The following is a 24,063-nucleotide window of genomic DNA, read 5'->3' on the forward strand; positions in this document are numbered from 1 at the left end:
ACGATATGGACAGATTGCTTTTTTGGAGGCCTTTTACAAAATGATCCATTACTGTGCTGCAGTCTCACCTCTGCTCCTGATCGTCCCGAGTTCCCAGGAGGGCCTGGGGGCCCACAGTCTCCCTGCAATATAAGACACTGATTTTAACAAAATTACTCTGGCTCGGCTCAAAGTTAGAACGCACTACCCTCAGGCGCTGCCTTACACCTTGAGTTCTCAAGCAAGGTCCTTGGCATCATTATCGATTCCTCTCTCTCTCTCAACGACCACCTCAACTCCTTGACAAAATCATGCTTTTTCAGCCTCCACATGCTAAGGAAAGCAAGACCTTGCTTCCGCCAAAAACATTTCACCGTCCTTGTCCAATCCATCATCCTCTCCAAACTTGACTATTGTAATGCCATTTACCTATGCTTAACAAAAAAAAGCCTCCAAAGACTCCAGCTTATTCAGAACACGGCAGCCAAGCTGATCTTTGCAAAACGTAAATCTGACCACGTCTCCCCACTCCTGGCCAATCTTCACTGGCTCCCAGTGATTTCCAGAATCCAATTCAAATGCTCTTGCCTGGCTTTTAAGATTATTCACGGCATCCTTCCTTCCCTAATCCCACTTTCCTTCAACTCCTCGTGCCCTGACTCCACCAGGACCGCCCATAAATTAAAACTATCCTTCCCCTCCCTACATGGTATTCTCCACACAGGTAAACTGGGAAAATCACTTCTATTCAAAATCACAGGTCTCTGGAATGACCTTACTATCCCGCTGCGGAACCTGAGCTCCCTCCACTTATTCCGCAAGCAACTAAAAACCTGGCTCTTCTCTAACATGTAATTTCTTTTATCCCTTACTTTACCACTCGATCTATAAACTTATGTAAACCTTTTCCTACCCTTTCTCATTTTTAAGTTCTTGTAAACCGTGCCGAGCTCTACTTAAGTGGAGATGATGCGGTATATAAACTTAAGGTTTAGTTTAGTTTAGTTTAGTTTAGAGAGACTGATCAAGGTGGGTGTGGTAGATGTCATGGTTCATCTGAAGCAGGGAGGGATCAGATAACTAACTATTCATCAGGGGAAGGGTTACCATTTTTCAGGCCGCACAAATCCACCCAGTTCTGCCTTCAGCTCCGCTCCATTCCACCCCAACATGCTCAGATGCCCTCCAGATGTGGTCAGAGCTCATTGGGGATTTCCAAAACCTGGACAAGCTGCCAGGGTTTGGAAAGTGTGTCTGGGGCCCCAGACAGTCATCTAAAAAGAGGACATGTCTGTGTTTTCCTGGACGTCTGGTAACCCTAGTCAGGGGGTTCATGGACAGCCCCCACTCCCAGGAGCCATGCAGTGTAAGGGATCCAGGGTTCTGTGACAGAGTAGGGCTACTATATCACTAGCCAAGCTCCCCAGTCCTGCCTTGTTACCGATTGCAGGTTACTATTGACCTCATGCATACGGGGTGGGAAGGGGCTTCTGTCCCTGACTCTTTTGGGGATCTGAGTGTGAGCATCATACCTTGAGGCCTGGAAGCCCAGGGTGGCCCGTTTTCCCTTTGAAGCCCTACAAAAAAGAAGCGAGAAATATAAACAGCAGATCAGAACAGAGAAATGGGCTCTGAGCAGAGCTCCTGCGGGTGCTGCCAGCTTCCAACCAGTCTCACCCCCTCAGCTACACAGAAGCTTCTCAATCCAGATGAGCCTAGACCAGTGTGTAACTATTCATTCTGGTAAATATCTCCCAACGGCACAATCCCAGTGCAACGATCACAGTTGTCACTAGTACTGAATTTGCTGCTCATACTAGTGACAATAGTGGTCGTTCCACTTCCTCACTCTGCCTGGCATTGTGCTGTTTGGAGATATTTACCAGGATCCTGGACTCCTGACACAGGCATTGCCGGAACACGGCCCGTGTTGAGTCCTTGAACTGAATAGACTTGATGTCATTGGAAGTTCTGCTCGGTTGAGTTCTTGCACTTACAAACGTCGGCTTGGCTATAAGCATCTCTGGTCAACGCTTCTTTTTTTGTCGGCAGATCCTGACCCGGCCTGGAAGTCTCAGTTATGATTTCAATGTTCTTTCTAAACTGCTGCTGAATGCACTGTGACATTGTCAGGCAAAAACATTTAACAGCCACAAATTCAGTCCAGATAAAGCATCAAAAACTTACCGGTGGACCGAGCATCCCAGGGGGACCAGCAGGGCCTGGCTCACCCTGAAAATGAACAAAAATAACATGTAGAAATATCCAAAGACAAGGCATTCCTTAGCCCTGCCGTGCACTCCGACATTCCCTCGTCCTTGCTGTCATCCCTCAGAGCAAGACCCTGCTGGGGTCACTCTCATTCCCCCTCTGTTCCTTAGCCATGCAGTGCACCCTGACTGTTGCTTCTCAGAGCGAGGCCCTTCTAGAATCCCCCTTATTCCTTGCCCTCAGGCCTGCCCGTTTCTCTTCCATTCCTTACCCTCTGGCCTGGTTTGCCATCCTTCCCATCCAGACCCTCAATGCCAGTCGGTCCCTGTAGTAACACAAAGGAAGAAAACAGAACTTGTTCAATAGTCTGAAACTGATTTTACTGCTAAGGAGGAAAGTTTTCGACGTGGGTTACCATAAGGCAGGCTATTTTACCAGACGTTATGCTCTTTTTATTGAGTCTGATTACGTAGAATGGGACCTGTGCTAAAACAGCAAATAACTGTAGCCCACGTTGATAACTTTCCCCTAATACCCCCTTCACAGATGGGATGGAGTATGCACAAAGGAAATTGGCAGAGTGGATGGAGAACATCGTGGATGCATAAGAACAAGTTGGTACTGAAGTGATGTTTGTAGGGAATGATGAATTACTGCTGAGTCTGGGGGAGTTGAGGGGAGAAGATATTTCATTCCCTATTTCATCCAATTGGATGCACAACTAAGGTTACCAGATTTTCCAGAGCTAAAATCTGGACCCATGGCCCCGCCCCCTCAACCTGGGGCATCTGAGCATGCGTCGGTGTGACGTCTGGTAACCCTATGCAGGTGCAAATTTTTCCCGTTGTCTAGAGGGAGAGCTATGATGTCCGTATCTGACTTTTGGACTGTGATACAGAGCATTGTGGTGTCAAAAGTGAACATCTGCAATGTGCTGCCGATGGGTATTATGAAAGTTTAAAGCAAAGCGCTGCAACAAGGATGATTTCAGATGTTGCATGGATGAAACGACTACACTGGCTGCCCATTCAAACGAGGATTGAATAGAAAGTTCTGACAATTGTACACCGGGTAATTTATGGGGTGGCACCCTGGTTATGTTTGCCAGATTTTACCATAGTAAAATCTGGATTCCCCTATCCCTACTCCCAGGCCCGCCCAGTTCCACCTAGCCCCGCCCCCTGCTGTCATCAGACAGGAGGAAATCCACGTATGCCATGCGATGATGCAATTTAGAGGAGGCCGGGTTATGAAAAGCCATCCGGAACCCTGCACATGTCCTCAAAAGGAGGACATGTCTGGGGAGATCTGAACATTTGATAACCCTAACCCTGGTACTTAAACGAACAAACAGTGGAGATGTCCAAAAAAAAACCCAGTCTCACGGCTCTACTTTATTCACTCACTTTATTGACTCGACATGTACATGTTTCGGCCCCGGCCTGCCTCAGGAGTCTGGCGGGGCGAGAACCTGGGAAGATGGCCTCACCTGCTCCATTTCCCCTCCCAGCTCCTGAGGAGGGAGGCTCTTCCCAGCTTCTCAATGTCGACTCATTGAGGGAATAAAGAAGAGCCTGAGACACACCAGCTCACCTGTTTTCTTTGGGCATTTGCACTGTTTCTTCGTTTGCAATTGACTTGTGGAGGTGACTCTCCCGTTCTGTGCTTCCCGGCACTTAATGCTGACGTTGAAACAATACATTCCTCTCAGATCATTGAGATCTATTGAAGCACTTGGCGAGACACATTCTAGGAAAACACATGCGGCATCTATTCCAGTGGTAGGACCACGTGTGTGGAATGCATTGGCAGGATATCTGAGATTGTGTAAATACAGGATGTCTTTTAAAAAACAATTGAAGACTTATTAATTTGCCAAAGCTTTTTATTAGTGTGCAGGCTATTTTTAGTGGATTTGTTCAGGGTTGGTGGGGAGGAGTCTGGAGATCATGTTTATATGTTTTTGATTATGTAAGTTTCTGCTGTAATTCGCTTAGGCATTAAGCGGAGAAGAAATTTTTTAAATAAATAAGAAATTTCCCAGCAATATTGTGAAGGGGAATGGTAGAGAGAGTGTGTAGCCGATCAGTAAAGAATGAGAATGAGTGAGTTCTGTAATTTTGTCTCAGCTAGATAATGTTGGAACTAATTTCCCGTCCCTTCCCCTGCCCCATTCCTGCGAGCTCCGTCCTCATCTGCAGAAGCCTCAAACACTTGAAAATCCTAAGTGTTCAAGGCCTGTGCGGTTAAGGCGGAGCTTACGGGAATGGGGCAGGGACAGGGAAATTGAGTTCCTGCGGGGATGGGGACATATTTGTCCCCGTGTCATTCTCTAGTCTCGGCACCCTTTGCTTACTCTTGTGCATCATCCCCAAACTCGTGTTTCTCCCAGTCATGCCTCAGACAATGATGGCATAAAACTGACTTTTAACCCTTTCTTCTTCATTAGTCCAGGATTATGTGTATGTTTCATGCATTAGGATAGTAGAGACGGCCGTATTCAAAGCAATTTTCAAAGATAAATTTGCTTTTCTCCCACATTCATCAGTTATCTGAAAAGTGGCTGCCTTGGGTGCTTGTGGGAGATACTCCCAGGGGCCCGGGTTCAAGCTATGTGTGGGGACATGCGGGGCACAGGGGTGCAGGTAGGTATGAGAATAGGCAGAAAATAAAAAACAGGATTTGAGAATTCAAGTTTTACATGAGACTGTAAGTGTCCTTTGGGTTGGAGATTTGCAGGTATTGATTATGCTGCAGTGAGATGGAGTTTTTTCTTGCTTTGGGACTCTAATCTCATGCTCAGAAATAAGCACACGTGTCCAGAGAAAGAGCAGGGTGTCGTGCCGTGTAGAATTTCTTCCTTTGGCAGTTTTTACAGAGAGCGCTTGCACAGAACTTCCCCTGATAAACAGTCGCTGCAAACTGCAGGTAACACAGACAGTGTGAAAACATTGGCAGAGAACGACGTTTCCCCCAAATACTCACTTGTATGCCTGGAGGTCCGGGCGGGCCGGGGGATCCGGAAAGGCCTGGGGACCCCCGCATTCCATCACTGCCCTATAAAGAGAACCACTGAGAAAGATCAGGTGAATAGTGTCTTAATCCCACCTCCTAACCATTCCACCGATCCGTCTCGTTAGCATGACCCGATCAAGAAACTTCTTAGTCACAACTCCCACAGACTTATGAGAAGAAACAATGTTAGAACGCTTCAAAACAAAACTAAAAACGTTTTTATACAGAGACTAATTTTTTAGCCTGTTACATTAACGGGTGCTAGAATAGATGTGTAGACTCAGCCATTTCTTTCTTTCTTTCTTTCTGTCTCTCTCCCTGGCCCCCTGTGTGTCTGTCTTTCTTTCCATCTCTCTCCCTGCCCCCTGTCTTTCTTTCTTTCTGTCTTTCCCCCCTGTCCAGCAGTAGCCCTTCTCCCTTCCTTTTATCTCCCCCTGTCCAGCAGCACCCCTTCCCTGCTCTCCCTGTCCAGCAGTAGCCCTTCTCCCTTCCTTTTACTGTCCCCCGGTCCAGCAGCACCCCTTCCCTGCTCCCCCTGTCCAGCAGTAGCCCTTCTCTCTTCCTTTTACCTCACCCCTGTCCAGCAGCATCCCTACCCTGCTCCCCCTGTCCAGCAGTAGCCCTTCTCCCTTCTTTTTACCTTCCCCTTGTCCAGCAGCACACCTTCCCTGCTCCACCTGTCCAGCAGTAGCCCTTCTCCCTTCCTTTTACCGTCCTCCTGTCCAGCAGCACCCCTTCCCTGCTTCCCCTGACCAGCAGTAGCCCTTCTACCTTCTTTTACCTCCCTCCTGTCCAGCAGCACCCCTTCCCTGCTCCCCCCTGTCCAGCAGCACTAGTCCGTGGGCCGGCCTAGCAAATTCCCCGCAGCCGCACAGCTCCGTGGGAGTGAGAGTGGGGCCAGGTGTCAGCGACAGAGGAGGAGGCCGAGAAGCAGTAACGCCAAATCTGACACTGCCACCTTTCCTCTCGGGGCAGGAACGTTGCTAGGGAAACCGGCGCACGCTCCTACTGCGCATGCGGGGGCATGGAGCCACGGATCACAGCTGCACGGAGATTGAAGTGCGCATGCACGCTAAGGGTTTTATTATAGCAGATGCCTTTGACCTTTGACTTATTAACTCTCTGGAATTCCCCCCCCCCATTGTACAACCCTTCAGTAGCTCTCTATCCTATTCGAATTGTAGTTCTCCCCCTTGTTACAGTGCGTCTTTTGTCATAGTCTGCATCACCCGATTTTATATAAGTGGAATATCAAATTTTAATAAAACTTAAGTGGGCCTCTAAACCTGTAAGACATTCCTATCTGCCCTCCCAAAACCTCTTGTAAATGAGAGGTTGGTGAGCAGTGTTCCTGGAGTTATGGACACCTGTCTTGCTGGGGGTGCCGGCACCTCTCGACCCCCCCCCCCTCCCACCATGCCATGCTCCCGCCCTCCCTTTCCCACCCTCATTCCTCTTTAAATCTTCACCAGCATGAGCAACTCCGGCCTGGCTCCTCTCTGAAATCACTTCCAGGTCATGGGGCCAGGAAGTGATGCCAGAGAGAAAGCCAGGGGGGGGGAAAGAGAGGGCACTGTTCTTGTGAGGACATATTGCATTGTTTACCTGGTAAAGATCGTCCCCTTTACAAGACTAACAAGTTGCATCTTATGATGGCCACTACTTGCGTGACAGTTTCTAGGCAGCCTAATAGCCGGGTGCTTGGCCACTGCCTTTTTTTCCTGGCTAAGGTCAGACACTCATTTACTGATGGAAAGTGGATGGCTGGCTGCCTGGCAGAAATCCCAGTATGGAATTCAAACACTGGTTGTTCACATGGGCTGGGGAGATTTTGGAAGCTGCAATTCTCAAATTAGGCAGCAGGGGGCAGAACAGCCTCAGAAATACTAGAGAAAGGCATTGAAATTGAGGCTATCTGTGCAGGATGCTCTGAATGTGGTTGATGCTTCGCTGAGCCACTGGGGATGGTTTGTATTGAGAGAGCAAAGGGCATAGCAGGTGCATTTCCCTGAACTCCCACTGGGGACATGGCACGGTGGATGCGACACCTTGCGCTGCTTATGGCATACCCACTTTTGTTGGTGGATTCTAAGAACTGATACAGCTTCTCCCCCCCGTGCTCTGATATAACAAGGCTTCAAGATTTGCCAGTTTTAAGCAATCCACAGCCTTAGGAGCATTCTGGGTGAACCTCCTCTGGGTCCATTTTCTGGACCTTCGGGCTTCAGCAAACTCTAGAATGCAACTCCCAAATCTTTAGACTTTAGCGATGTGAAGTGAAGACCCTGCAGCAGTTGAGACCACGTGGGAATTAATGCAGTCAGTCCAAATATTAAAGACAATTCTTATTTGATTAGCAGGTCAGAAAAATCATCCCCATTGTTTCAGCAGAGAAAACCCACCACACTTCTGCTCACCTTTTCAGCTGGAGGCCCTGGGGGACCCAATGAACCAACTTTTCCTGGGAAACCAGGGGGTCCCTGTAAAGAGATGAAGTGAGAAACCCCGGTTAGCCCTCTGCCCCTCAGTGCCAGAAGTTCAAACGAAGCAAAATATCAGAAAGGGTCCTGAGAGAAGCAGGGCTAGGGGAGCCCCTCCTTCTTTTGGTCCTGCTCAGGAGGCGTGCCTTGCACCCTCGGAGCATCTCCTTGTCCAGCCCTCTATGTCCCAAGACCTTCAGTCATCTCTCACACTAGACAACACACACAGGGTCCGGAAGGCAGAGGCTCGATATTTCTGGACCTCACTCTCTTTCTTCATATCCACCCACTACAGCACATTTTAAATATGCCCCCTAATAAAGTCAGTTTACATAATTCAACCCAATCTGCGAACACACATTTTCTGTAGAGTTAAGTGTTGAAGACTGGCTGCTTATATGCATGAAAAGTCTCCAATAACTCCTACTCCCAGACAGTTTTAAACTTTATGTGCACGGATCGAGTCTTTTCTTGTTTAACCTTTATAGTTAACCAGACAAATCCTGATGATTAAAAATGTGATGGTTGTAGCCAGGTGTCTGGGACCATTTAAAAGTGCCCCCCAGCAAAACTCTGAGCAAGTCGCTGCCTGGACTAGATGTAGCTGTGGAAAAAGAGACAGCAACAGAAGCCGATCCTCAGGGTTCATTTTCTGTGATGCCTGGCTTGGTTACAAGGACAGTCCCACGGTCTCTTGGAAGGCTTGCTTTCCTTGCACGAGACACCATGCAAGTGAAAATTTCGGTTATTTTCACGGGATTTTGCGTTGTACTTACAGGCGGTCCTGGGAATCCTGGCTGCCCCTGAAATCCCTGAAGAGGGAAGCGAAAAGCAAAGGTTATTTCTTGCTCTCAAAGATTTATTTCATTTGAAAATATTTCTATTCCTCACCTGTGCTTTTTTATTTTCTCAGTGGATTACAAATTTACTTGAGAAATATTACAACAGAGAATATCCTCTCAAACATAATTAAACAATACAGGAAAAAGAATTGTTAAAAACCCCCAAATCAAACTCACTGACCGCACAGTCCACAGTAAAGTCAACTGGCTGAGCATCCAGCAGGTAATTTCAGAGTCGGATCCCAGGGCAGAGTCAGGAAAGGGCTCTCATTTTAGGAAGACAACCTGGTCACACGTGTCTTAACTCCCCAAACCAGCTTCAATAACATGTAAAGGCCCAGATACAGATTTACGCCTGATCCGAAGACACTGCAGATGTCTAAATGAACCCTACACGTGTACCTGCTTACACACATGTATGAGGATGGTTTGAAAAGTTGGGTAAAAAAGCAAGTTAAACACTTAGTCCAGCCAGTTTCCAGTTTTTTCATACCGTGGGAAAATAGCTTAAGAAAAAACTGGAAGCTAGGGTTGCCAGATTTTCCAATCGGAAAATCCAGACCACCCCTAGACCCGCCCCCAGACTCACCCATCCACGCCCTGCAATGCCCTAATCCTGCCCCCCCCCCACTGCCTGCTCTTGACACGATGATGTCATGTGTGCGTGCGCGTGACATCATTGTGTGGCTTCCACGAATGCACGGACTTCCTCCCTGTCTGACGCAATTTGAGGAGGCTTTTCAAAATCCGGGCAAAGTGCCAGGTTTTGAAAAGCCATCCGGATCCCCGGACATGTCTGGGAACATCCAGACGTCTGGTAACCCTATGTATAGCCTTCAGAGGAAACTACATGGCTGTAACTTGCTTTTTTAGCAAACTTTTCAAACCACCCTCATATATCACAAGTCCATGCTAGTTCTCCCCCTCCCCTCCCCACATACCTGTCCAAATACAAAGCCGTGCAATTGTATGAAAAGCCCTTTCCTGGGTGAAAAACCCACCTTTCTCAGCTGTGTCAGTAATTCCGTGTTCCACGTGGTGACCTAGCAAGGGAAGGAGGCCCCCCGTCCTCTTCTCCGCCTCCCCCCGATGCGAACGGACGTCTTCCTTTCCCCCATCCCTCTTTCACTTCACTGGCGTAAGCAGCTTCTCCAATCTGCCACCCGCACCGGCCTTGGCTCTCCCTCTAACATCACATTCCTCCCTCCCCCCCTATTAAGCCACTGCTCCCTGGGGGTTTCCAATGTAAGTCTGTACCTGAGGCGACGGAGGTCACAAGGTGCTGCACTGGGACTTGAACCGGACCTCCCTGCTCTAACCCTTAGGTTTCTCTGTGACACACGAGGGATAATGCTTCATCTAGTCTCCCCCCCCCCCCCCCACCCCCAGGGCCTGCTCTGTTCTGCTTTCCAAACTAAAAGTTCTCGTATGGCAAATCAGGAGCAGCGGAGAAAAATTACAAAAAGCAAAAGCTTGCATTTCTGTGGGTCAGTGGAAGAGCTGCCCAAAATGTACTGGCCAGAGTCTACAGTGAACTAAAGTGACAGAACAAAATCCCTTAAGATTCCAAAAAGCAAAGTGACTGCTTTCAATCTGACAGTCCAGCTGAAAGGGATCCAAAGTGCTGCGATGGGATCAGGGCGACAAAATGGATCATAGGCTGTGGAGCATTCTCTTCTCAGGCTGTACTGACTGCAGAGGCCTGTTCGGAGCCAGCTCTTTGGACAGAAATCCCACCCATCCCTGCCCGTCCCCACCAGGATCCTCTTTGTCCCCCCCTCTCCCCGCCAGGATCCTCTCCGTCCCCACCCATCCCTGCCAGGATCCTCTCCATCCCCACCCATCCCCGCCAGGATCCTCTCCGTCCCCACCCGCCACCGCCAGGATCCTCTCCGTCCCCACCCATCCCCACAAGGAATTACCTCCATCCCCGCCCGTCCCCATAAAAAGCAACAATTACTTCTGACAGGATCATCAATTCCATAGTTTCTTTTGTGTTTGCGCCGCTATTTTCCTTGTGGAATCTCTTTGGTGGAACCCTTTTTTTGTTTTCTGTTCAGGTAATTAACTTATAAACCCCCTCTTTTACTAAGGCTGACGTGTCCATTATATTATATGGACGAACCCTGCTTCCAAAGCCTTCCATCCCCGTGGGAGTCCCGTGGGCCAGAGGGAGGTCCCCGTGGGAGTCCCGTTGGCTAGAGGAGGGGTCCCCATGGGCCACAGGGGGGTCCCCGTGAGAGTCCTGTGGGTTGGGGGGGATTCTTGCGGGACCCCCAGGATTCCCGCGATCCCCGTTCCCGTGCAGACCTCTACTTTGGACCCCCACCGTTCTAAATGTTGTGATATCCAGCTCAGCATCTGCACATGTTCCGAAAGACCTACAAACGGTTCAGAGTAAGGTCACCAGCTGTCCATATTTCCCTGGACGGCTTTTCAAAACCCAGCACTTTATCCGGGTTTTGAAAAACTTCCAGCTACAAGCAACGTTGGGACAGCGACAATGCATATGCAGAAATGAACAGATTGAGGGGGCAGGGCTGAGGGGCGGAGCCATGGATCTGGATTTTAGTTCTGGAAAATCTGGTAACCCTCGTTCAGAGTCAGCCATCGGACCCCTCTGACCCCTGCTCTCATGGTCTTCCTGGGGTGTTGCTGAGTGTTAACACCAGACATTCAGTGCTGGACATGCTGCTGTCCAGGCCTCACCTGATCTCCCTTCTCGCCAGAATTTCCTGTCGCTCCTCGCTCTCCCCGTGGCCCCTGTCGCAAATACAGAAGGGAAAAGATGAATGTCAGAGGTTCAGACTCCCTCAACCATGTCACACCTCCTCCTAAGATGATGTAGAAAACCAGGCAGTGAAAGCAGGGAGCCCCCTAGATTGGTTGGGCTTCTTTGTAATCCGCCTTTCACAAGGCAAAGTACATCAACAAATGACATTACAATCATTTTACAAAAAAATAAAACACCAACAAATGATGTGACAAACTGAAATAAGAATTTTCATCTCGCCAGACAATCTTCCTATCCCAATCAGATCAGCTCAATGAACATGACAGCAAACTATTGAGATGAACAGGGGTGGGGTGGGGGGACTTCTAACCATTTACCGTCACTCTATATGCTGCAAAAGGAGCTCTGACCTTGGGAATCAGTCCTTCATCCCTTGCCACCCCCCACCCCTTTGGAAAAATATTCTGTGTCTGACATCAGGGGCAGATATATGAATGAAAACACCCCCCAATTCTCAAAGCTACTGATATATCTCTTGACGTGCAAGCAAATTGGAAACAGGTAAACTTACCGCAGGCCCAACAGAACCGGGGACTCCTGAAGATCCGGGGGGGCCCTAGAACACATTACAGGACATATATTACAACTTAGCAGAGTGGCATGAGGAGAGGGTGTTGCACAGACGCTCCAGCTCAGTATCGAGGAGGCTCACAGAATGTCAAAGTGGGAAAAAAGATTTGGAAGCTTTTCTTAGGAACATTCTATAATGGGAGCAATTTTCAAAGCGATTTAACCGGGGGGGGGAAGGATCTGCCTGAAATGTGCCATTCTCAGGGTGGTTGGAATGAGGTGAGGCCTTCCATCTGTCAGAAGGTGTTCCAGGGGACATCTTTAGAGCAGGATGACAAACAGCACAGCGACACGCATTATTGTATCCTTCTGAGCCAATGGTTGCCTGCAAGGTACACGGCTGCTTTTAGCCTGCCAACCATATGCTCATTTCCAGAGAAATGACAGCATTTGACTTTGATAATCAACATCCTGATATCTGCATGGAAGGGGACAGACATGAGCCTCAACCTCTGAGAACATTATATCTATTAGAGAATGAGGAGATTTATACATACAAGTGGCAAAAGGACTCATCATACATTAAACCAGATTTCCATACATTATCCAAGCGCCAGCTTCCAGAGACGTGGAGGGGCATCTAAGTCTGAAGTTGGACGGTTTGGGCAAGACGTCCACAAACCCAACAGAAAAAATGTCCAGACGTGTCTATCTTTTATTTTTGAAAATGACCTAGGCATAGGTTTTGGTCCTTAGGACGTCTATCTTTTTTGGCCATTTTCAAAAATAAAAATGTCCACATGAAAAACGCACAAAAGCTAGTTTCGTAGACGGACTCAACTATCTTGTCTGTTAGCAACAGGGGGAATCCCCATCAGCTGAGCCAGGGGATTCCTCTGCCCTGATCAGCTGATGGCAAGCCCTCAATATGCTGTTTTTTCCCCTCATCTCTGGGTGGTGGGAGGGGGGGGGATCATGCCTTAATCCCTCCAGTGGTCATCTGGTCTGTTTGGGCAGCTTTGGGGCACTTAGACGCAACTAAAACAGGTCTAGCTGCCGGCGTCTAAGTTGCCTCTAGGAAAGCTATCGACTATCTCTGCAGTACGTCCAGAAAGTTGGTTTTGATGATCGGCACTCGGACTTCCATGCTATTAGGACATTTGAGTGCCGAACGTAGGCTGGTTTTTGGACATTTCAAAGTTTTGATTAGGAGCCTCTCGGTAACATGAACCACATGGGAGAATTTCAAATTAAATCCCACTCCCAGCATTGTCGTCCAACAAGTAGACGTACCCAGAGCCACGAGGGTCCCAGTACAGGGACATTCAGCTACCCATTTTATCCAGGAAACGGCTTGGGTATAATCATCTGGAAACTGAGCTTCACATGCCGTAACTTCAGCGCTAGAAAACCTCAGTCTGTTAAATATACACTAGAGAATGACACGGGGACAAATTTCGCCCCGTCCCTGTTATGAACTCAATTTCCCCGTCTTGTCCCCATGAGTTTTGTTGCTGTCCCTGCCCCATTTCTGTAAGCGCTGCCTTAACTGCCCAAGCCTCAAACATTTATGATTTTAAAGTCTTTGAGGTTTGTGCAGATGAGGACGGAGCTTGCAGGGGTGGGGCAGGGGCAGGAAAAGAATTTGCCGGGATGGGATGGGAAAAATTTGTCCCCGTGCCATTCTCTAATATACACAGCTCCCACCGCTCATTGCCCCAGCTCACCGATTCTCCTTTTTCTCCTGCGGGTCCCGAATATCCTCGCTCGCCTTTCGTTCCCTAAAACATGGAGAGACACAGATCCTGTGACAACACTGCACCAGGCCACCATGCAGGAATCTTCTCACGAGGCTCAGGAGAAAGTTTCCTCACGATCTTCAGCAAAGCGAAGGCTCTGGTTCAGCCTAGACAGAACCAGGCGGCCCAATATTTCTCCAATTTACCATCTCGGCTTCTCCCCTGCCAAGGATGTGGGTGTCACAAACGCATCACATCTTTCATTGCTTTAAACACATCTAAACATTTCTCAATCCCAGGCAGGCCTAAGTCCTGCAAAAGTGTTGTTTGATTCTGAATTTTTTGCTTTACAAACTTACAGGTAATCCAGGCGGTCCCATGGCACCAGGGTATCCAGGCAGACCCGGTGGGCCCTGCAGAGAACAGGTGAAAGGGGTGAGCAGGGTACAGCAACAGTCTGACTAACACATTTGCAAGGGGTCTTCTTCACTTACCTGTTCCCCCTTATCTCCATGAAGGCCTGGCACTCCCCGCTCTCCTTGGAGACCCTTTAAAGATGGAAAAAAGAGAAGAAGCCACAGTCCTTTAGCCCTGCGCTGATGTGATTCCACTAAATGCTCAGAGTCTCTAGGGGTCGCTGCCAGCCACAGAGCAAAACTCAGCATCGCTGAGTGCTATCCGAATTAATTCTTTCCTATCCCTCAGACTCACTGGAGAGGTTATGGCCCTGCACCGGAAACCTCCCTATCCACATTCTCCTATGAAAGCACAAAATACGGATGAACTCAATGATTTCACCTGACCACTCGCCCTTCCTCCCCAGTCAGGGTCACGCACTCTCCAGACCAAGGAGCCAGTTTAAATCTGATAAACGTCTTTACACGCTTAAGAGCTTTGACCATTGCCTTCTGCATCTGTGTGTGTGCGTCTGTCTGTCTGCGTGCTGGGCACCATAGGCCTGATATTCTTCCTCTAGCGTTAAAGCCAGATATTTAATGGCGGACTGTTTCCAGCGACTGGCATTCAATATTTAGGGTTTTTCTAAACTGCTAAAATGTCAACTGATTATGCCGGTATTCGGCACTAACCGGTTAGATTTGTAGCGATTAAAGACCACTAGACTTATCTGGCTAGGCGCCTAACTAGGTCAATTGTGTGATATTCTGTGGGAACTAAACTTCTGTTTAAGCAGCCAGGAGCTGTACTTTTGAACGTTAGGCAGCTTGGGACTATGTCCCTGGATAGGGTTACCAGATTTTCCGTTTGGAAGACCCACCCCCAGTCCCGCTCCCAATATTGCCCCAGCCCCTTCCCCTGCTGCCTGCTATCCTTGGGCAGGACATCCGCGCATGCGCGTATGCCCTCCTGCCCGACGCGACATGGAGGAAAGCTTTTCAAAACCCAGACAAAGTGCCGGGTTTTGAAAAGCCATCCAGGGAAATTCGGATGTTTGGGAACCCTATCCCTGGATGACTTTTGACTCCTGCCCAGGAGCTTCCGTTGTCTCCTGTGAAGCACCTGACCCCTTGTACTGTTTCTACTGTGGGAATGTCTGAATGGCTCCAGTGACATGAATCCTGTTTTTATATCTTGCCAACACCTGCAGGGCTCCAGTGACATAAGAACATCGTGCCCAGCAGTCCGCTCAGGCGGCGGCCCCCTAGGTCAAAGACCAGTGCTCTAAATGAGCCCAGCATCTCTGCTCCCCCCTCCTTCACGCCAGAATCAGCGTCTACACAAGTGGAGATGTGCGGTTGCAGCGGGGCTGAGTCTGGCTTTGGCTCTGTGGGTTTTGCAGTATGTGGCAGTCTTTCACCACCCGGCAGAGGTACCAGCTTCCCAACCAAGCAAAGGACAAGTGGCATCAGCAAAAGCACTCGCTGTCCAATTCACTAAAGCAAGCCGATGGAGCACAAGAAAGCAGGTTGCCCAGAGCCCAGGACAGACAGCTGCATGGTGGCATGAAAGGCTGCAGCGTGGCCACACCCATCCCTCTAGAGCAGGCCCAGCAGGGATTAGCACCTAGGACACAGGTGTAGTGACCCACACACACAACAGTGAAGAAACGCAAAGGCCTGGTGATGTTATCACACTGATTAGCAGAGATGGAAGAAAGTTTGGGCACAGCAGCACCACCTTGGGGGATTCTTCTCAGTTCCTCACCAGCTCCCCCACCCTCTTAGCTCTTCCTCAGTGATTTTCCGCATTCCCTGGCTAAGATAAAGCCTCTAGTAAGGCTGTAGTGCAAAGCTATCGTAAGGTAATGTCTGATATCTGCTCCCTGCACTGCAGTGAGGCTCTGAGAGGATCCAGTGTCATGAGTTAGAAAGAAGAGCAAGACACAGAAGCAGGACAGAGAGCGTGCGGCGTAGGATTCTTACAGGCAATCCAGAAGGGCCAGACGTGCCAGGAAAACCTGGGGGACCCTGAGAAAGAAACAGGGAGGTCACAACTTGGCTTCTTTTAAATTGAGGAGACGTGTTTGGGAAAGCTGCTGCAGCCGAGAGCCTGTGTCAGAGGCCAGGCTAGGAACGACTCTCTGGGCCGCAGGGGCAGAAGGAGAGAAGTGCAAGGGACCGGGACAGAAGGACCTGCAAGAGGGTGGGGCGGGAAGAGTCTAGGGACTGAAGACCCCAGGACAGCTCGGATGCTTCCTTGTGTTCTACAGTCCAGGCTGGACATGACTGTGTGGCAAAGGGCTCAGCTCTTGCAGGGCATTCCCAGGGCGTTTTGGTCTCTGCAGTCCTGCTTGGGAACTGTTAAGGAAAATGAGAATATGGTCCATTTCATCATATTCAATACAGACACTTACCGGGGGGCCTGAAAACCCTCGAACACCTGGAGGACCCTGGAAAAAAAGAGGACACAAGAAGGTCAGGACCAGAGCAGTGACTATTTCATTGCATTCAGGCTTGACTAGGAATTGTACAAAACTTTCTGGAGGCTTTTTACATTTCACAGATCCAGATGGAACCTCTTTGAGTGCCTTTGTCCAAGGCTTGGGCCCCACTCAACGTATAAAGTGTTCTGGAAGGCCCGGAATAGTCCTCTCCTGGCACACACCACTGCCCTCGACTCACCTGCTCCCCTTTCTCGCCAGTTAAGCCTGGGATGCCGGGGTGCCCGGGACCCCCCAGACAGCCACGTTCACTCTCAGTCTCTGCGGTGTCCCCCTACATTCAGACAGTGGAGGAAATGAAAAGAGCAGGTGTGAAACCGAACCCTGTTAGCAAGGGATACTGGGAAAGACCTGGTGCTTATCCCTCAACCCATAGCTGAGCACAAAAAGTGACTTTAAGCCACTAGTTATATCGTAGCGCCCTGACCTTCTGTAAGATAAGGCAGTATATCAAGTCCTTAATAAACATAAAAATAAAATTCCCTTTCTGATAAAAATACTCAAAGTGATGAATGCAGTGAAGCTGCCGCAAATAATCTTCTGCTTTTGTGAATCCAGAAATGACAGGGGCACGTGTCAATGGTTTTGTTTTTGGGTGTGGTGTGGTTGTGTGTACTGCCTCACTTGTGCATCTGGTGGACTCTTGTTTTCTTTGTTCTAGTGTCTGAGGTCATCATGAGGGATGATGTTGCTGATGCAGGATGGCCTCAGTGTGGGGAAAAATCAGCCTGAACACAGGAGCAAAAGAGGCGAAGGGGACCAAGACAGATGCAGGCGTGTAATTCCAAAAGCCAGGACCGCGTGCGGGGGATGGACAAAGGATGAACGAGGACCCCCCACTCCCTTGGAAAGCACCCATGCCTGAGAAACTCCCTAAGCCCCTACTTGTCCTGATTAGATTGTAAGCTCTACCGAGCAGGGACTGTCTCTTGAATGTGCTAATGTACAGTGCTGGGTATGTCTAGCATGCTCAGTAGCAGTAGTAACGGCTCAGGCTCAGTTATGCAGAGTCGCAGAGGCTGTAAATTACTCCTGCACTCAAAGTGTAGAGATGAAATGAAGAATCAAACGTTTCCCTCCATGCTCCAAGACAACACAGGAAAAAAAATGTAGCCCCATTGCAAAAGGGCAGAAGAAGGAGCTAGGAGCCAATTGGAAGAGGCTGTGAAGCTGGGTAGCTGTATAATGAGCTATTTAATGACTTGGTGAGCCTACACTGCGTAAGAAGTGTTACGGTCGAGCTTATCCTGATGAAAGGGGCATCTAAGTGAAAGCTAGACTGAGCTAAAAGGTCCCGCCCAGCGTTGCATCAACATGGTACACTCACCCGGGGTTCTTCCGCTCTGGGATACTCTGAAAAACACTGGAAGGAAAGAGAAGAGAAGCAGAGGTTTCACGTTTGAAAATAGCCACATTCTCCTCAGCAATTCCCGCCTCTAGTGCGGGTGGATGGTTTGCTCTTACTTTCAACCTAGACGATGTAATTACTTACTTTGGGAATTGCCATCAATTGGGAATGTTAGATTCAAGGCAATTTTTTTTCTCATTCTTAAATGTACAATTATGAAGGCGAGTTCTCTAGCAATCTCTGCTTCAGGGAATTACTTTTACATTTAGAGATTTTGCACGGCACTGGCCTCACGCTCACTGGTCCTAGATCACTCCTGGAGCCCTTTATAAGAAACCATACACAGCTAAACTGAGGAATTGGTGAAGGCTAGTGACACAGCCAGGTTCAAACAAGCTTTTGAAGGCCAGGTAAGTTTGGGGGATCCCCTCTTCTGGGAATGAGCAACATGCAATGGCTCTCCATTGTGGGGTCTGTCAGCTACATCCACTTCTGCAGGTATTTGGATGGAAATTGACTAACCTTCTCACAATTGTCCAAGCCTGGAGCGCCAGGTCGGCCTCGGTCCCCCTTCTCGCCTTTCACAACATTGGCTTGCGGTCCGCTACTCTGGCCATTTGTGCAGTCCCTGCAAATGTGCTAAAAAATGAAAAGTCAGTCTTCGAGACCCCTCCTCCACACAGAGGGGCATCGCTGGCAAGGGGCAAGAAATGCCCTTTTCGTTACAGTTGTGGAGTGACCACTCGAAAGTATAAACAGAAGAGGTTTCACGTTCGGCAGTAGCAACTACAAGCTATACTTCCCAAATCCTGCCTGCACCTCCTATGCATTGGAGGGCATCAGGAGGTTAAATATTCGTACAATTTGAGGACATCGCCTTCTAGTCTCTTTTGTTTTTATTAACATTTAAATAGCGGGTGTAACCCATTGATAAAATCTCTACTGTAGTCCCAAATGACATGTACGTATACTGGGCACTAAAAGTGGCTCCTGCTGATGCTGTATTTCTGGAACATTCTGTAAAGTCTGGAACAATGTCAAAGAGCCATGCAGCTCTCCAGAAAAGTGCTTACCTGCAGGACAATATGCCCCTCCGCTTCCAGGGGGCCCTGAAATAGACAAGGGTGGGAAAAAGGCCCAGAGCATTTAGAGACTTTCAAGGAGGCCTCGTTCAGAGATGCACACATCCAGACAGTCTCTCAGGTACACACTGGATTATTAATCGCATCGGTGGCGGACAGTGCTATGGTGAGAGGCCTCTGTTTGTGATAATAAGCAGCGTGAAGAGAAAGCTACAAGCACAGAACTGGCCATGTGGCTAGAAAGAGAGCACAGGAACTAGGCCTTTCCCTATACCTACCACGTATCCTGGTGCCCCAGGCTGTCCTGGCAAGCCATTGTGTCCTGGAATTCCCTGAATTCAAGAAAAGATCGGGAAGATTTCAATCTTTCTACATATCTGCTGCTGCCTGCCTAATGGGCTGAGCTCTGTCCCTCGTATCATCCATCCTCCCCATCTTCCATGCTTTGAATCCACTCTCCCCTCCCTAGTTCTTCCCTCTCCCCAGTCTCTCTGCTCCCTCTATCCATCCTCCCTATCCAACCCCAACATTGGGTGGTCACCTAGAAGAGTAGCTCCAGGCAAAGCAAATGAGCAGATCCTGACAGACACGAATGCAAAGAACCATCAGTGAGAAAACTTTTACCTGCAGGAAGGGTCAAATGGCAACACACACACAATCACACTAAGCTTTAATATCTACAAGCATGATGTTTGGGGAGGGGGGCAGAAAAATCAGGGACCTAGGGGGAGATGTCAGGAGACTGAGGGCTAGATGCACTGAAGCCTCCGATCGGAGGCTTCAGTGCATCTAGCCCTCAGTCTCCTGACATCTCCCCCTAGGTCCCTGATTTTTCTGCCCCCCTCCCCAAACATCATGCTTGTAGATATTAAAGCTTAGTGTGATTGTGTGTGTGTTGCCATTTGACCCTTCCTGCAGGTAAAAGTTTTCTCACTGATGGTTCTTTGCATTCGTGTCTGTCAGGATCTGCTCATTTGCTTTGCCTGGAGCTACTCTTCTAGGTGACCACCCAATGTTGGGGTTGGATAGGGAGGATGGATAGAGGATGGATAGTTTGACTGGCATAGCGACCGACTGTATTTGCCAACCCGTGGTCTAAACAGGCTCACCGCAAGGTTTTCCATGCGGTCCTACATTCTCCAATTCTGGCATGCAAATGAGGTCATTAATATTAAAACCAGGCATCCGACTGATGCCCTAAACATGCAAGCCACAATCGGGTGGGTTGGCTCAGGTCTGCCTGTTTTTTCATTTATTTTCTCTGGGCACAGACGTTGTGTGTGTGTGTAACACACACACAATATCTGGCCCATAAAAAAAATGCTGTGCCAGCCCCCCCCTTCCAATGCTGGCCCTCTCCAATGACCCCTCCCTGAAACTGCGACCCCCCCCCTCCCCTGGCGCCAGCCATAATCGGTAGGAGGGATGCTCACTCCCTCCTGCCGCCACAGAAACTGCCCTCCCTGCACCAACCAAAATCATTACGAGGGATGACCGCTCCCTTCTGTGCACTGTTAACACCCCCCATACTGATCCCCCCAAAAGCCCTCCCAAACCAACCCCTCCCCTTCCTAAAAAAATAAATCAGTAGGAGGGATTCCCACTCCCTCCAGTCACTGGATGCCCCCCCCCCCCAAGTCCCTATACACTGCCCCGAATCCTCCTTTTACTGGAAATTAGTCAACAGCAGGAGGGATGCCCAGTCCTTCCTGCTCCTCAAGCCCATCACTGTGGGCCTTCCTCTTCCCCTTCCCAGGGATACACCGGCATGCAGATCCTACATGGGCCGAGAAAGTCCCAGATACTGGAAATGAATATCCATGGCTGCTGAAACTTATCTGGCTGCCAGTGAATATTCAGGCCAGAGCCCGGATAACAACCTGGATACATTTGGAACAGTCTTTTTCCAGTGCCGACTCTGCCTCGGCTCATCCTGATACTAAATGGATGATGCCACTGTGGTCTGCTCAGAATTTCACTGGCATTATCCAATTATGTGGCACTGAAAATCTATGTACAGCCAATCAGTGGGAGATTAACCAGGTAGGAGCGTATCTCCCTTTAAATAACAGCCCCTATAGACTTAAAGTCTCAATATATGTAGTTGGAAGAAAGGTAGGAGAATAGAATCCCTCCTCCCAGGATTCTCTCAGGCCTACCTGTCTGATCCTTGGTGGTCTAGCAGGGAACAGGTAATGCTCGTTCACTCCTGTTCGTTATGGCTGCCTGTTCAAAGTGGATGCCACAACCTCTAGTGGCAGCCTCGCAGCACTATGGTAGTACCATAATGCTGCCACTAGAGGCTGTGGCATCTGTTTTGAAGAAGCAGCCGTGAAGTGGGCATTGTTCCTGCCCATTCTCCACTAGACTGTCAGGGATCAGGCAGGTAGGCCTTGGAAGATTACAGATATGCCCGACCCAGTTCCAGGCTGGAAATTTTTGGAAAGTCTTGGATTTATGAGCACTCAATCCTGGTGCCTTATGGGACTTGCAGTGTTGATTTCAATGGGCAGGATCAGGCACTACAAATCACACACTGCTTTGTGATGTCAATTCAAAACCCAGGTGTGTCCCAAAATCTCCAGCCTAGAAATGAATAACCTGATATTTCTGGGATTTATGCTCAAAGAGTGGGGTGGGAGGAATCGGGACCTGGCCAGACACACTTATGCGGGTCCTGGCTGATTAGCCATGAACCACATAAGAGTCTTAAGCGTGTCCCAGCTGAATATAGGGAGTGACCAGCATTAGACCTGGTGGCTAGCACCTACTATGCTAGGGCTGAGACTTGGCCCAGTACTGAATATACAGGGCTAATCCTGCCTGCTGACCACAACGGACTGAGTATTGTCCAGTTTGTATGTGAAGTGGTACATGGAGTACTGATGGGATTTTGTGGATTCGTGCTTTGTGTAAGTAAACAATCCATCGTTATCTCATTCTATTACAGGATTATCCACTGATTCATAATTAATTGCCATGTAATAACTGGGTATTTTTCTTTTCTCTTGTACTTTACTGTAAGGCTGTGGAAAACATACAAAGAGATGTTCCCTGTAGCTATTACATGAGAACTTTTATCCACCTCTGGTTAGCTCAGCTACTTGCCTGGTGGCCAGGTGACCCAGGTGGGCCTGGAGGTCCGGGGGGACCTGGTGGACCCTGTAATAAAGCAGATTGATGCTGTTGTAAGCAGGATGTTCTGATGCTGGTATACTCTTCCAATTGCAGAAAGAAAAGTACTGAGGAAGAGGACAAAAATAAAGGCAGGAAGAGAAAAACACATAAAAAGAAACCATAGCAGAGGACTGAGGAGAGGAAGCCAGATCGAAGACAAACCTGCGGCCCCATCTGCCATGAATTTTCATTCCCAATTCCTGGTGCACCCTGAAGAGAATGGGCCCAAGGTTACAAATACAGATTCTGTAACACTCAGACCAACTGATACCTTAACGCAAAACAACTCATCCCATCTCAAGAAAAAGCCAAGCCTCAGTTAATCACATGGCCCAGCAGCCAAACCTCAACCACCATGACACAGTAGCCAAACCCCAACCAATCACCAAGACATAGCAGCCAAGCCTCAACCAATCACATGGCCCAGCAGCCAAACCTCAACCACCATGACACAGTAGCCAAACCTCAACCAATCACCATGACACAGCAGCCAAGCCTCAACCAATCACATGGCCCAGCAGCCAAACCTCAACCAATCACCATGACACAGCAGCCAAGCCTCAACCAATCACCATGATCAAAGAGGCAAGCTTCAATCAATCATCATGACTTAGCAGCCAAGCTTTGTCAATTACCATGACCTATTCCACATCTTTGCTTGTGATGGGATGGTCGCTGAAAGATGGAGGCCACTTACAGGCATTCCAGAGAAAGATGTTTCCAGACGAATGCCTGGCTGGCAGGAGCATTCACCAGGTTCTCCCTGCAATCGAGTGGAATAGCATCAGCTTGGCTGTGAATTTTAGGATGTGGATTATTTACAGAGGTGAAATTGAAAAGACGTGCACACGGTTTATAGGCAGCCATGGGCAAAATGAATTTTTGATTCTTCAGTTGTGAATAAACAGCCTCAGCCTGACATGGTCAAAGACATTCTCTAAGTTGGATGATACCAGATGGCCTTCACAAAGTATAACCTCAGAACAGCTGCGTAGCCGCTCTATATTCTGGAAATAGGGTCAGTGGCTTGTGAAGGATGGAGAACAGACATTTTATCTTACCCAATCTCACTTGTTCCAAGCTTGAGGGTTGCTAAGGCCCCAACCTGGAGATCTCCTTCCATTCCCACAGTTTCCTCCCTGACTGTTTAAGCAGCAGGAATGGTGGGGGTTGCTGCAGGTTCTGGTGGTTTACCAGACACTGCTCCCAATCCCTTCCCCCCCCACTCAGGGGAACAAGGGACAAAAGTCCTGCATCTTGTAACGAAACTACCTGTTGCTCAACAGGAAAGAAAAATGAGCCTGACGGTCAAATTTTAATAAGGTGCAATAAGAGCACTCCTAGCTCCTGTGTCAGTCTGAGCTCATCAAGTGACACTTCACAACCCGACTTCTCCCCTCACTTATGTTTTCTTCTCTCTCTCTTAGGTATGAAGATCCTCCCCATCCCCACTCTTGATCTTTCTTGCTGCCCCAGAGGGAGGAGAACATCACTCACTGCTTGATGGGTATCAGAAAAGAAAGAAAAACACGTTACCTTTGGCCCCCTTTCTCCTTTCTCACCCTGCAGGAGACAATGAAAAGCAGATGAAACTGGAGATCCACAGCTTTGGTTTCTTTTATTTAAAAATCTTTATTAATTTTCAAAACTAATACAAAGTGCCATAAATTATATATACATTAATCACAAAATAAGCACTCAAGGTCCATTAATAACAATGCAGATAATAAAAATCCCTCCCCTCCCATCCAACAATTTAATCAAGAAATGAACCAGAAAGATATCCCCTGGATATGTATAAAAATAAACAGAAAATGTAAAAAAAGACAACTATGTTGAATTAACAAAGGATGTCAATGGGCCCCAAACCAATTTAAATAATTTGCTATTCCCTAACATATCTGCATTCATCTTGTCGTATTCGTAACCTAAACCTAAACTGGCCCACCAAAATGAAAAGTTGAGGCGATCGCAATTCTTCCAATTG

General features: G+C 48.5%; 1 protein-coding gene across 3 annotated transcripts in view; it reads right to left on the reverse strand.

Moving 5' to 3' along the window:
* Window positions 1–24,063, reverse strand: part of COL16A1 (collagen type XVI alpha 1 chain) — a 144,096-nt gene that overhangs the window by 17,267 nt on the left and 102,766 nt on the right. For 2 of the 3 annotated variants that reach the window (XM_033956124.1, XM_033956122.1), the window contains exons 40-62: window positions 23,613–23,639; window positions 22,774–22,839; window positions 22,239–22,286; window positions 22,008–22,061; window positions 19,178–19,231; window positions 18,891–18,926; window positions 18,340–18,456; window positions 17,797–17,832; window positions 16,651–16,743; window positions 16,383–16,418; window positions 15,952–15,996; window positions 14,065–14,118; window positions 13,930–13,983; window positions 13,559–13,612; window positions 11,833–11,877; window positions 11,237–11,290; window positions 8,462–8,497; window positions 7,623–7,685; window positions 5,176–5,247; window positions 2,462–2,515; window positions 2,167–2,211; window positions 1,512–1,556; window positions 69–122 (exon numbers count right to left, since the gene is read on the reverse strand). In XM_033956124.1, coding sequence (XP_033812015.1) covers window positions 69–122; window positions 1,512–1,556; window positions 2,167–2,211; window positions 2,462–2,515; window positions 5,176–5,247; window positions 7,623–7,685; window positions 8,462–8,497; window positions 11,237–11,290; window positions 11,833–11,877; window positions 13,559–13,612; window positions 13,930–13,983; window positions 14,065–14,118; window positions 15,952–15,996; window positions 16,383–16,418; window positions 16,651–16,743; window positions 17,797–17,832; window positions 18,340–18,456; window positions 18,891–18,926; window positions 19,178–19,231; window positions 22,008–22,061; window positions 22,239–22,286; window positions 22,774–22,839; window positions 23,613–23,639 — 1,242 coding nt within the window. The remainder of the gene's footprint in view (window positions 1–68; window positions 123–1,511; window positions 1,557–2,166; window positions 2,212–2,461; window positions 2,516–5,175; window positions 5,248–7,622; window positions 7,686–8,461; window positions 8,498–11,236; window positions 11,291–11,832; window positions 11,878–13,558; window positions 13,613–13,929; window positions 13,984–14,064; window positions 14,119–15,951; window positions 15,997–16,382; window positions 16,419–16,650; window positions 16,744–17,796; window positions 17,833–18,339; window positions 18,457–18,890; window positions 18,927–19,177; window positions 19,232–22,007; window positions 22,062–22,238; window positions 22,287–22,773; window positions 22,840–23,612; window positions 23,640–24,063) is intronic. The other variant, XM_033956123.1, reaches the window with a different exon arrangement.

The sequence above is a fragment of the Geotrypetes seraphini genome, chromosome 8 (genome assembly GCF_902459505.1).
Source record: "Geotrypetes seraphini chromosome 8, aGeoSer1.1, whole genome shotgun sequence".
NCBI lineage: Eukaryota > Metazoa > Chordata > Amphibia > Gymnophiona > Dermophiidae > Geotrypetes > Geotrypetes seraphini.